The 14,230-nt window shown below is 36.4% G+C and overlaps 1 protein-coding gene across 11 annotated transcripts in view; it reads right to left on the bottom strand.

The window, feature by feature from the left end:
- Positions 1-14,230, bottom strand: part of cngb1a (cyclic nucleotide gated channel subunit beta 1a) — a 32,782-nt gene that overhangs the window by 12,369 nt on the left and 6,183 nt on the right. For 5 of the 11 annotated variants that reach the window (XM_073853365.1, XM_073853362.1, XM_073853366.1 and 2 more), the window contains 14 exons: positions 14,051-14,135; positions 13,780-13,916; positions 13,594-13,681; positions 13,371-13,388; positions 11,913-11,979; positions 11,801-11,825; positions 8,342-8,621; positions 8,036-8,182; positions 7,817-7,858; positions 7,445-7,501; positions 4,144-4,312; positions 3,509-3,539; positions 314-449; positions 212-229 (listed from right to left, as the gene is read on the bottom strand). In XM_073853365.1, coding sequence (XP_073709466.1) covers positions 212-229; positions 314-449; positions 3,509-3,539; positions 4,144-4,312; positions 7,445-7,501; positions 7,817-7,858; positions 8,036-8,182; positions 8,342-8,621; positions 11,801-11,825; positions 11,913-11,979; positions 13,371-13,388; positions 13,594-13,681; positions 13,780-13,916; positions 14,051-14,135 — 1,300 coding nt within the window. The remainder of the gene's footprint in view (positions 1-211; positions 230-313; positions 450-3,508; positions 3,540-4,143; positions 4,313-7,444; positions 7,502-7,816; positions 7,859-8,035; positions 8,183-8,341; positions 8,622-11,800; positions 11,826-11,912; positions 11,980-13,370; positions 13,389-13,593; positions 13,682-13,779; positions 13,917-14,050; positions 14,136-14,230) is intronic. The other 6 variants (XM_073853370.1, XM_073853368.1, XM_073853364.1 and 3 more) reach the window with 5 other exon arrangements.

The raw sequence follows: 14,230 nt of genomic DNA, 5'->3' as shown, positions 1-14,230 counted from the left end.
GGCAATTTTTACGGGTATTTTCTGGGACCAAAGATCTGTGTGAATGGGGTTATAGATAGAAGAACCGTTTCTGGTTCCTCAAAGAACCATTCAGCCAAACATTGTTTATCTTCTAAAGGCACCGTTAAGCACCTCTTTATTTAAGAGTGCAGTTTAAGTCAAATTTTCCAACAGGGTAGGACTAACAATTTATAAATGAAGAACAGCTTACTCTAAGTCCACAGCTTTGCTGTGATGGAGACAAAAAACGATTTTAGTGAATTTTTTACAAATCTTTTTATTCAAGTAAAAGATCTGACATTAAAACTCTGACCTGCGTGGAGTCAGATTTTGTTGGGGAACAGTGAGGGTCATTGACTCTGACTCTGGGGCCACAATGATTTGAGGAACCATCAATTCTCCATCCTCTATGTCCTCCACTTTTAGCGCTGGATTTACATGAGTGGATTCTGAAAACAAAAAAAAAAATGTATCACTGAAAAATCAGACACTCATTATTCAATACACTCAAAATAAAGGTGCCACACAATGCCAAAGAAGAACCATTTTTGGCTGTATGGTTCCATAAAGAACCTTTAATATCTGAAGAACCTTTCTATTACACAAAAGGTTCTTTGTAGTGAATAAAGGTTCACAAATGGTTCTCTGAGGATCCAAAAATGGTTCTTTTATTACTCACTTCACAGTTGGCTACAGGAATAAACATTTTAGAAAAGTAGTGTACTTAGGCTACGTTTACATGGAAACGATCTGAAAAGAAACCGCAAAAGTGGCGTTGCGTTATCACTTTTTATTCCGCGTTTATACAAGCGTTTTGAGGGGGAAATCTGCGTGCACATGGTGACGCAAAAGTGTGTGATATTCGATGTAGTATGCACTCCAGGCGGCTAGGGGGCAATGTGAAGCCCTGACACACAACAACACCAAGTCCGTGTGCCTGCGTACAACCTTCTTCCTGGTTCTCCCAGGTCTCGTCCAAAGCCGTCTGGTTTGCCTCCAAGGAATTGGCGCCTTCTCTGATCAGTAATACTAGCTGTGAATATTTCGTATAACTGCTGGAAAGACTTGTATATTTATCAGAGCTGCTATGGCAACTTGAAGGTTCGACGTATGGAAATAATCCGACATGTTTGTTGTTATTTTCCTGAACTGGCGCATGCCTGTGACGTAAATGCGTACGCGACGAGAGCCACCGTGAGCAGACTTTTGCGTTTTTACTCTTTAGACGAGAATGCGACGGTAGATCGTTTTTAAGATTTCCACTCTGAAGGGTGGTTTCACTTTTTTGCTTTTTTAAGCCCCCAAAACGCCGTCGCCACGTAAACGAAAGGCACATCCGATAAAATATTTTTACGTTTTCACCCTCGAGCGTTCTCGTGTAAACATGCCCTTAGATTGTCCACTTTATATCACAGAAAGTTTGCATTGTGTCTTGGAAAACTAAAAACTATTTTTGAAACATGATTTGACTGAGATACATTCCCAAGCACAGCACAGCTTAATACAGCACAGCCTAACACAGCACAGCCTAACACAGCACAGCCTAACACAGCACAGCCTAACACAGTCTTTCACCTGAAATTGGAGGTTTGATGGCTTTCTGCAGAGGACTTAATAAGAAATAATTTCTTTAGCACTTTAGCATGATCTTCTGGCTATTTACAGCACTAAATCCACTAGCTACAGCTTCTAACTTCAGGTCTACAGTGTGCTGCTGAGATGATCTACGTGGACTTGAGGTTGTTGAGACGGAGGAAAGCATTCTGGAGGCGCTGTTTGGGTTTTTGCGAGAGCTCCTGGTACAGCAGCAGAAGGTCAGGGGACAGTGAGGGCAGCTTGGGCAGGGTAACATTATTCTTTTTAAGAAGCTGGCTGAAGTTGTCCAGGCATTGGGAGGCATACGGGAAGCGAAGAGCCCAGCTTTTTACACCAGAACAGCTAGCAGGCACTGCGGGCAGGCAGACATCCAGTTCAATTAATAGAAATATGCACCACCAATATCACTTTCTGATCAGCATTTTGTCTGAACAGATTATCTGAATATCCTTTTGGGTTTTTGCATTTTTGGGTGAACTAATCTAACACCATGATTAGATTTTATAAAAATAGACTGAGAATTCCCAAAGGAGGGGTCACCTAGAAGTTTGTAAAGGAATTGAAGTTGCTCTGAAAGTCATGAAATAAGATTGAATAGTGAAGAAGTTAAAGAGCCCATATTTCATTTTCATGGATTTACATTTCTTTTGGTGTGTAAGTGTGTGTAAGTACATGTTAACTTTTCCCCGCCAGCTTTTTAAAACAAGTTGCACACCAGCATGAAAATTTTCTTCTATCAATATATAAACATACAAATATCAAAAGAAAGAAAAGACACTCTGCTTTCAAAAAAACAAACAAACAAACAAAACGGGTAAAAAAGTTATAAATCTTTTAATAACCTCTTAAATATGGGCAGGTTTTGGCTCTGAATCTGATCTCTTACAAAAGTTCTTCACAAAAATGGAATTATCTCCGCTTTTAGCTGACAACTGGCAACTTAAAAAAAACAGCTGACGGGGAACGAGAAGTTAAGCATGCTTCCACGCATTGATTATCACTTCAACAGTTGCACGATATAAATGTAAATGTATATTTTAGATGAATGTTGATTTATAAAAATAAACACCACAGTCTTTAATCATAGTTTCATTGTGTCTTTGCTGCGTCTGTGTTGGTTGGGAACTGCGCTCTGTTGCAGCCACACTTGATTCTGAGGAACTACTTTGTTTGGCGGAAGAGTAATATTTGTACTAATACAATTACAACTTATTTGTGTTTTAAATCCTGCTAACGTTATGGATATGAAGTAACCGTTTTATAAAAGCAATAAGCCCCGCAAAGCAGCGGGGCTACAGTGCACCTTATAACAGCCAAGGGGGTTTTAGACAACGCCCCTTAGCTGTTATAAAACGCACCGGCAACCCACCGCTTCTTGGGGCTTATTGCTTTAGTCTACAATGATTGATGTTTTGCCACTTGTTGTTTGTCGCTTCTACGATCACAAATGCACACATGGTTTTATGTTTTAGTATCCTTACCTCACCTGTTACATTTAGTTCAAGTTGCACTGGTGAAGTTGCTTGATTAGCTAGTCATCTGCATTCGCGCTCGTATTTGATAAGGTAGTCAAGACAATTCTAGCTTCCGTTGGGAGCTGATCTTACAAATATGGTAAGGAGCATCACATTTCCTTCACACGCTCAAGGTACTCGGCCAATAATAATGCACTGGATAGCTAGCCAATCGGAGCACACCACACTTCTCAGAACCATGAGCTTTGTAAAAATTGACACGACTAGAGAAGCAACAATAATGTACAGTATGTGGAAAATAATTAGTTTTTTAACGATAAACCATGCGAAAACATTGTATTACACCAAACCAAAAGTATTTTTTAGCAATGTCATATAGGGGCTCTTTAATGTAAATTCATTTTATTTAAAAAAAAAATGAAAAAAAAAAACCTGACCTCCACAGCCATCTTCAAGAGTTTCCTGATCCTGTAACAGAAAATTAACAAAAGTTATTCATAAGACAGCCAAAAACGAACTTTTCAATAATCGAAAAGTTAATTTGGAAAGAAATTTTCTAAATTATTTGCCAATACTGCATTTAATTGATCAATTTGATCTGATCTGAGTTTATCTTAAAAATATCCCACATGGATCAATGAAAGCTGTGCAGATGTTAGGCCTTGAGTTCAGTAATATTTTGTGTGAAGTTTCATCTTCTTATCTTTATTGTATATCAGTCCTGGTTAAATCCAGTTTGTATTCTTCATTGTGCATAGAATAGCTTTCATCTCTCAAAGAACAAAATATGAATTTGTTTCTAAATAAATGTTACTTTAAAGCCATTTTTGAGTGGATGACCACACACAATCCTTCATTAAAAACTACAATCTAGTTCCAACTGCAAAAAGAAAAGATTTTTGCGGTACCATATTAACACAAGGATTTCATTAAAACATCTCTTAATGCACCAGAGTAATGGATGCAAAAAAATTTTTGTATCACTAGTTAACTTAGTCCAAACAGTAATGGTGATACAGTGGTGAACAAAACAACCAATTTCTTTTTTTTCAGATGTAAAAATGTCTGTTACCTTGTCCCTGTCAAGTGGTAAAGATGTGACACGCTCAGGTTGTGTGGTCACAGGTGGAGACACTGTTTCTGTCTTTAATGGTTTGGGTGGTGGTGGACTTTGGGTCATCTGATCTGAAGCTTCAGATTGATGTGGTGAGGGCTCTGCCGGACAGACGTCCACATTGCACCTGAACAGAGGTTTGAGCAGGAGTGTAGTCATGGAAACACAACCGGTCAATCACAAATGACACCAGTCAGACCTGCAGGAACTAGGTACAAAGCTTTAAAAACAAAATTCGAATACAGTATGTGCCATTTAGGTAGAGATACGTACATTTGATACCAATATGTACCTTTGATGTACTAACATACACTCACTACATGCAAACTTTGTTGTTTTGGAAAGGATATAATGAATAATCCATGTTTTATGTTTACAAACTAGTTGGGCTTGACATTTATTTCGGTATTGTTTGCAGGTGATGGCAAACTGGTGGCAAAAGCGTGACTACAACTTGCACACTTGAGTTTAATTTACTTCAAAGCATGCAGCAGGTCTCTGTGATCTAGTTCTACTTACAGTATTATGCTTATAGCCTAAAAGCTTGTTTAGCTTTGGGCTTTAGCTGTGCTGGTTTATAGACAGTTAATACTGTATTGTGGTGAAGCATGGCAGGATTAATCCTAAATTAAGCACCTGACATCATCTCCAAAATAACACAAAGTATTAGGTGGAACTCAGATGTGGGACACTATAATTGTAAGGCTTTTTACAAGCCGTACCATGTGTTTTAATATATAAAGACAAACCCATGTATATTTTTTATGCGGGGTTTAAAGATGGGTGATATACTTTTGTAATGGGTTTGTTGGCCATATAAAATCAAAGAAAATTGCAAATATCCCAATGATCTTAATAATTTTATTCTTATATGGCCAGTTACAAGAAATTAAATTCACCTTTGTTCAGTTTATGAAACTATTAAAATCATATAAATCACATTTTGGTAATAATTATCAATTATGATTCTTAATATGAAAAGATGTAAAAAAAAATGCTTCCTAGCTGTTACTGGAGCAGTACCCTTTCAAAAAGTACACATGTGCACCTACAGAATTCCTATTAGTACCTCAAAGGTAAATTTTAGTACAAAAGAGTTAATATTAGTACCTCAGAGGCACATACAGTATTGATATACCGAAGAGTTTATATTAGTACAAAATATGTGCATATTGGTACCAAAGAGGTCATATTAGTACCTCAGAGGTGCATATTGGTACCAAAGAGTTCATATTAGTACCTCAGAGGTACATATTGGTACCAAAGAGTGCATATTAGTACCTTTGAGGTACATATTGGTACCAAAGATTTCATATTAGTACCTCAGAGGTGCATATTGGTACCAAAGAGTTCATATTAGTACCTCAGAGGTACATATTGGTACCAAAGAGTTCATATTAGTACATCTGAGCTTCATATTGGTACCAAAGATTTCATTTAAGTACCTCAGAGGTACATATGGATACCAAAGAGTTTATATTAGTACCTTAGAGGTACATATTGGTACCAAAGAGTTCATATTAGTACCTCAGAGGTACATATTGGTACCAAAGAGTTCATATTAGTACCTCAGAGGTACATATTGGTACTAAAGATTTCATATTAGTACCTCAGACGTACATATTGGTACCAAAGAGTGCATATTATTACCTCTGAGGTACATATTGGTACCAAAGATTTCATATTAGTACAAAAGAAGCGCATATTGGTACCAAAGATTTCATATTAGTACCTCTGAGGTACATATTGGTACCAAAATTTCATTTTTAGTACAAAAGAAGTGCATATTGGTGCCAAAGAGTGCATATTATTACCTCTGAGGTACATATTGGTACCAAAGATTTCATATTAGTACAAAAGAAGCGCATATTGGTACCAAAGAGTGCATATTAGTACAAAAGAGGTACATATTTGTACCAGAGAATGCATATTAGTACCTCTGAGGTACATATTGGTACCAAAGAGTTCATATTAGTACCTCTGAGGTACATATTGGTACCAAAGAGTGCATATTAGTACCGCTGAGGTACATATTGGTACCAAAGATTTCATATTAGTACTAAAGAAGTGCATATTGGTACCAAAGAGTACATATTAGTACCTCAGAGGTACATATTGGTACCAAATAGTGCATATTAGTACCTCTGAGGTACATATTGGTACCAAAGATTTCATATTAGTATAAAAGAAGTGCATATTGGTACCAAAGAGTGCATATTAGTACAAAAGAGGTACATATTGGTATCAAAGAGGGCATATTAGTACCTCAGAGGTGCATATTGGTACCAAAGAGTGCATATTATTACCTCTGAGGTACATATTGGTACCAAAGATTTCATATTAGTACAAAAGAAGCGCATATTGGTACCAAAGAGTGCATATTAGTACAAAAGAGGTACCTATTTGTACCAAAGAATGCATATTAGTACCTCAGAGGTACATATTGGTACCAAAGAGTGCATATTAGTACCTCTGAGGTACATATTGGTACCAAAGCTTTCATATTAGTATAAAAGAAGTGCATATTGGTACCAAAGAGTGCATATTAGTACAAAAGAGGTACATATTGGTATCAAAGAGGGCATATTAGTACCTCAGAGGTACATATTGGTACCAAAGAGTGCATATTAGTACAAAAGAGGTACATATTGGTACCAAAGAGTGCATATTAGTACAAAAGAAGCGCATATTGGTACCAAAGAGTGCATATTAGTACAAAAGAGGTACATATTGGTACCAAAGAGTGCATATTAGTACCTCAGAGGTACATATTGGTACCAAAGATTTCATATTAGTACCTCAGACGTACATATTGATACCAAAGAGTTTATATTAGTACAAAAGAGGTGAATATTGGTAACAAAGAGTGCATTTAAGTAACTATGAGGTACATATTGGTCCCAAAGATTTCATATTAGTACAGAAGTGCATATTGGTACCAAAGACTTCATAGTACAAAAGAGGTGCATATTGGTACCAAAGAGTTCACGTTAATACCTCAAATGTACATATTGGTTCCAATTGTATACATATCTGTACATAAAAGGAGCATTTGGACCTTTTTAAAGCATATTGCCCCAGTGACAGAGACCATTTTTGACCATTTTTCAGTGTAAGTGCGCAAAAATGAGAAAAACTTAAGAAAACAAAAAAACAATCCAGACAACACTGTCAATGTCATGTCAACTGCTCAACTACAGGTGCCAGCTGGCCCAGGCTTCTAGCTGTATGCAGTTTCGCTCTGAGAATCAAGTCTTACTCTGTGATCTTACTATCCACATTCTCCTCCTCACTCTCTTCATGGAACGGCTGTAACCTGTACGGCAAGCCGAAAAGGACAAACAGCACCTCAGCTAACACGCACAAGATGGTAGGCATATGGTCAGTTATAACATCGCTTTGCTGTAAAGTGGAAGCACTGAAGGGCTGGAAGCAAGGTCCAAAATGAACTGAAATAAACTAAAATATCTCACTGACCATATTTTGCATTATTTTGAAAAGTTACAATAAACTAATTTACAAGTGATTTAAATCATATATTAAAAATGCAGTAAAATGTGGTATTTTATTGCTTGGTAAGGGTTAATTTCGGACCTCAGCAGAAAGCAGAGACCAAGAGCGACAGACTTACTCTGGGTCTTCTTCAATCTCTTCCTCCTGGATATTTGGCAGTCTTGGTAAAACAAACAGTGAACATGTGAATTCTGAACACTGCGAGTAAGTTTATGTGTGTTGTGTGTGAGAGCATTTTGGCCTTAAATGTCATCACACTCCAGATCTCAGATCTAACAAACACAGAAGATGCTGGAAGGGTTTAACACAGGGAGTTTGATGTGTGTTTAAGACTTACTGATCCTCATTGTCTTGTTCTTCATCTTTGGGCTCTGAGATGATCTGTATGGTGTGCTCTTCTTCCAGCTGTCTGACAGCCAACTCTGCAGCATGTCGGGCCAGATCCTCTGCCATTCGAGCTGCCTCCACACGTTCCTGCTGGAGTCTATATGTGTACATGCAAAGAAAATGAAAAGATAAAAAAAATTATAAGAGATAAAGGCTAAATTAATCTGGTGTAAAAAACCTTGTAACCTAATCTTGCCACAGAAACAGAAAATAAGTCTGCTAGTTATTTCACCAAGTTAAATCTACATTGACTGACCTCTCCTCTAAGTTTGCAATAGCAGTCTCCTCTGCTTCTTTCCTGATGCTCTCAATAAGAGGCGTCCAGCGCTCTGTCTGGGTCTCAGCATCGTCTTGCTGCTGCATGGCCAGCACCTGTGGTACGATGTTGGGCAACACCTGCAGCAGGGCTGTGCTCTCCTGATGCACCTGCTCCTCAGCCTGGACGTCCTGTCCAGAACTTTGCTCCTTCTGCTGAGTCTCCCAGTCTGAGTCCACCTCCTCCAGCATCATATCACAAGTGTCCTGAAGGATACATACTGCACATGCAGCAAAAAAAAAAACATGCATACACATCATTACCATAGCATGGGACAAAGCGCTTCCACAATTGAATAATGGAGAGATGTTTAATAGCTTAGGGGCTAAGGTGTTTGGAAAATATTGGATAGTGCAAATATTGTCATGTTCATTGCCACACACTGTTATGTGTACATTTACTGTATGAATTTGGCTGATGCTTTCATTCAAAAAATTTAGACGTCAATTCAATCTGTATATTTTATCATTACATGCGTTCATTGGGATTCAAACCCATAACATTTGCACTGCTAACCCACTGCTTTAACAATTGAGCTAGAGCGTGTGTGACCTCAATTGCTTTAATTTAGATTTTTTATTATAAGGTTTTAAAGGGCTCCTATTATGCAAATTTTGACAAGATGTAATATAAGTCTCATGTGTGCCTAGAATATGTCTGTGAAGTTTCAGCTCAAAATACCCCACAGATAATTTGTTTTAGCCTGTCCAAAGTGAGCAAAAAAGTGTTGTTTTCGTGTGTGTGTGTACCTTTAAATGCAAATGAGCTACTGCTTTTGGTTTAAAATTATATCTGATTCATGTGAATACAGTCTGAGACAAAAGTATCTTTAGCCACATTTGTGCTACAACATGCTAACAAACAGATTTAGAAAAGCTTTTGGGTAAAGTTAACCAGGCAGTCACTGGCTGTAGGCGGGGCTTTGCTTGTGTGACATCACATTGACAAGAGAATCAAAACAGCATGTCTAATGAGACTGCTTTGGTTTAATAGGGATTAAAAAAGAAGTGGGTGGATTTTTTTCATTGTAGGGTGGTTTTGTTCATACACTGCCAACACACATTTATGTCCAATCACCTTGTAAAAGTGGATTTTGCATAATATGGGCCCTTTAAAACTATATAGCAAGATATGCTTTAAATGGTGTTCAGATAGACATGCATTTATGTAAACATTTTAGCTATGTTATGACAATGATGATAACATTCATATCACATCTGATTTTACATTTATGCATGTGGTAGATGCTTTTTTTCTAAAACAAGGTAGGCTATATAATTTATTAATATATATATTCGGATTGAACTCATGACTTTTGCGCTGCTAACACAATACCACTGAGCTACAGGATAGCTACACTTTTTAATGTATTAGCATTAGCGCACATATCTGAACTAACAAAGATTCATAATAATTAGGGCTGTCAAAAGATTATCACATACAAAATAAAAGTTTGTTTTTGCATAATATATGCATGCATGTATTTAAGAAACATTTACATGTATATATTTATATTTATTTATATTTGAATAGATTTTATATTATATATAAATAAATAAAAATGTACACACAATACACATAGGTATATTATGCAAAACAAACTTTTATTCTGTATGCAATTAATTATGATTCATTTTTGACAGCCCTAATAATAATCCTTGATAAAACATCATAATGCAAATGTATTTCTATTCTGATGACGCAACAAACAATCTGCTTTTTAAAATCGTTTATTTATTTTTTAATGTCATACAGTACACAAATTATGTTAGCTGCCTGTGCTACGTTAGCATTAATATTTCACCTTAAAACATCAACATCATCATACACCATAAGAATAAAACACCTTGTTGTACAGTCTGACATTCATGCGTTGTGTGCAGTAGCTTTGCTAACATGTTTATCATACTCTTAAACAGATTAACTGTTGCTATTTGAAGCAAGCAGTGCAGATATTGGCAAAAGCGAAGTGGCATATCGTCTGAGTATTTATTTATTGTTGCTTTATAACAACATACGGAGTACAAAGTGCTTTTAGCAGGCAGGTTTATGCATTGCATTGTGCATCATAGCTGCTCGATATGTTATAGCTCAACTAAACTCATGAGCGTTCGGGTTTGTCTGTCTATCTAAATGTCTTGTGATGTCTCTGTGTGGAGGTCATGACTCTCCCAGTCGTCTTCTCCTTTTGTTTAGGGGGCTTTAGAGAACTTTTCCCCTGAAACAGAAGGAGAAGAGGAGCTGAGTTAGAGTTTGTCTCAATCACCGCCACCCTACAAATGGTACCATTTCCAAATCATGTGACCAAAGCGTCCAATAACAATGTGTGTGCATACATCCACTGCAGTCTGAAATTCTTATCGTATGAGCTGATTGTATGAATTGCAACTAAATAGTGTCACAAGGATGTTAAATATTATACCCAGCAAGCAATAGCCATCATTTCACCGTCTAGGTTAACTATAGACCTGATATAGTCTGGCTATTAGTAACCCACTTATAGCCAAAACCAACTTAAATTGTCGTTTTTCCCAAAAAACCTGCAAGATGTATGATATTCCATCCTGTAAGCAAAGTCAACATTGATTGTAAGGAGTCCCATTTATTTATTTATTTATTTTATTTTTACACACACCCGCGCGCACACATACACACGCACGCACGCACACACACACACTTAATTTCTTTTTAAGTTCGTTATAAATAAAATTTATTATTTATTATTATTATTATTATTTATTTTTGGACTGTGGTTAGACGTCGCTTTTCATTTTAACTGGACTTGCTTTTGCTTAGAAAACTGGGCTGTGTTTGGGCGCCTCTTTTAACTCATTCCCCACCAGCCATTTTTTGAAAAGTTGCCCGCCAGCATTTTTGGTGATTTTCACAAAATGCCTTCCATGAAAATTTTCTTCTAAAATATATAAACATACAAATATATCAAATGAAAGAACAGACCCTCTACTTTCAAACAAACAAACAAAACAAGAGTAAAACGGGTTTTTTTTCTATATTTTTTTCTCTGCTTATAAACTCTTAAATATGGATATTTTTCTTTTTTTGCAAAAAGCTGAAAATATTGCATTTTTGTAAAGGAATTTTGTTAGAGATTGGATTCAGAACGATTATCAAAATATACACAGAGTTTAAAATTAGTAAATAACATTTAGGCTTCAGTTTTTTCATAACTTGGTTAAGTGCGCCATCTATTGGATAATTGCGGCATTGCAGATTAACAAAAAAATTCTTAAGAAACACTTTTTTATGCAAGTGTTCTCTCTTAATTGATGAGATAAGTCGTCAATGGTGGGGAAAGAATTAAAGGCAAAATTGCTTGCTGGGTATCTAGCTGTGTGAACGTATTGTAAATGATCAAAAATAAACTAAAAAATAACTTACTATTTTGAACAACATCAGAGCTCTCCTGTAAATGAACACAAAGAGTAAATGTTATTTAAACAAACCTGGTCTAATGTACATTATGAATTTTTAAGAAGTGTGGGCAACTTACCTCTTTTGGTGGCAGTACCGGCTGTGGCATCATGCGTCCAATTCCCTGTACAATCCAGCCAACCATACTTAAAAAAACAAATCAAACATAATGCATTACATTAGATTCTTCATGCAATAATTTATTCATTGTACCAAAGATGAAAATCAAGCACATTGAGCTATGAGACTCATCAGGGTATGTCTGTGGTGTGCTCCATTATGTACTGTAGTATAATGTGGGTCATTGTGTAGCCGACTGTATGTATGAGCCCTTGAAACTATGTAGCATTTTTGCAAATATGCACAGTATACATACTATGTACATTAGAAATAGTAGGAGTAGTATGATAGTATGCTATTGTGAACAGAGCCATTGTCTAGAATAACTGGGTGATTCTCGCGAAACCATTGAAACACCATGGCACTAATGATTTTAGCTTTAAAATGTGTAATATAGTAACATTAAAAAGCATCAGAATTAACACAATACTGTGTTCTACCTTGCACAATGTGTGATTTCAACATAAGAATTTATAATTGGAAATTTTATCTCATTTTCTGCTGATATTCTCATTACCGCAATGTGTCCGGCTGTGTTTGAACATGCGTTATGTTGTAATTTAATCAAATTAACACAAAAATATTAAAAAAAAATAAATGGATGTTTTGCTAGACTACTTTAGATGACATATACTGTATATATTTACTGAATATTCATGTATAATAATAATGAAGAAAAATTAGGAAAATGATGTGTCCATGCCTGATGTTCTCATCCTCCGCAACACTTTTTGAGACAGTTTAAGCACACATACAGAATTTTAATAAAGTTTGATTTTGAGTGACCAAGCACATGGGCCAGTTACTGCAAGATGGCTACCAGGTAAGATCATTTTTTTACAGTTAATTTGAAATATTGTCTTGTCAGAATGCTTACACGACATTTTGATTATCATTACCGCAACAGATGCTTATTAAATGTTCATTTAATTAATAGAAGCATAATACTTTGATTTTAAATGCATGTGCAGAATTTCCAAATTATGTTCTTTCAGGTTTGTCATGTCATTTTGAAAATATGTCAGTGTTGATGTTTTCTGACTGTTGCGGTAATGAGATTTTTTAGGACTAAATTTTTAAATTATGTTACAAAAAGTGTTAAATGATAAGTAAAAGTTTTTAAATTAATGTTCCCATTTACTCCAGACTTTGTTTTTCAATGTCTGGTGGGAAAAAAAGTAAATTTAAGCAATTTTTACATTTTCATGCTTGACATTTTTAAAACCAAGTTTTCGTGAGAATCACCCAACTGCCTATAACTATAACAAGCTATGTAATCTAATTTTAGGATAAATAATCAGGTAGCAGCAGGTTAGCAGTATATTTATTTACTTTTTATTGCACCACAAAGATAATCTTCCTTTATTTGGAACCGGAAGATACTATACTATACCACAATGCATTAAGAGCTACTTACTTGATTTCCTTTTCTTTGCTGTAGTGGTAACAAACAAATACGACACTGTTAATGTAATACCTTAAGAAGAACAGGATAAACAAGCTCATGTGCTAAACCAATGGTTCACAATCCTGGAGCTCTGCAAATTTTGTGTCTCCCTTATTTAACACAGCTGATTCGAGTCTCTCACATAAGAGAAACATACAAAATTTTCAGAGCAGAACCACTGAGCTAAACGTACCTCACGCTTTTAGAGTCTTCAACTACTTTGGGTGGTTCAAGAGTTGCAGGTGCAGGCGCAGGTGCTGGCGTGGATACAGGAGCAGGTGCTATACAGAAAAACATGCAGAACATTCAATTTCACAATTTCTGCTCCACTGAACAATCTTGACTATATTCCCGATAACTAAAAACAGGTGAATCGTACTCGGCGCTTGTCTGCAGGGTGTCACAGGAGCAGAAGCGGCCTTCAGGACCTTAGCGTCTGAACTGGAGGGAGCCTGAAGGTGGACCGGAGACTGAGGAACTACCTTCTCCAAACCCTGTTTGATCCATTCTATCACACTATAAGAAAGAGGAACACAGGAATTACTATTTCAAAGAAGTCTCGGAAAAATTAAATTGAACCAAAATACAAAAAATGCCATCACAACATTATGTTGTAAACTAGAGTATGAAATATGATGGGATGATGATACCCGGGAGAGAAGGATGTGTTTGCTGTGTCTGGCTCCTCATCAGACACTATTTCCACCACAGGAATATGAGGAAGGGGCTCAGCATCTGATCAAAAACAGAATCAGCACATCATCAAGCCTGTTAAATACATCCCGGCCAACAGTTTATATACAGTAAGCTACTGTATCACGTGGATTTAC

Source organism: Misgurnus anguillicaudatus, chromosome 15 (assembly GCF_027580225.2).
Source record: "Misgurnus anguillicaudatus chromosome 15, ASM2758022v2, whole genome shotgun sequence".
Lineage (NCBI taxonomy): Eukaryota > Metazoa > Chordata > Actinopteri > Cypriniformes > Cobitidae > Misgurnus > Misgurnus anguillicaudatus.
Note: the sequence above shows the minus strand (reverse complement) of the source record. Positions and strands in the feature narration are given on the sequence as shown.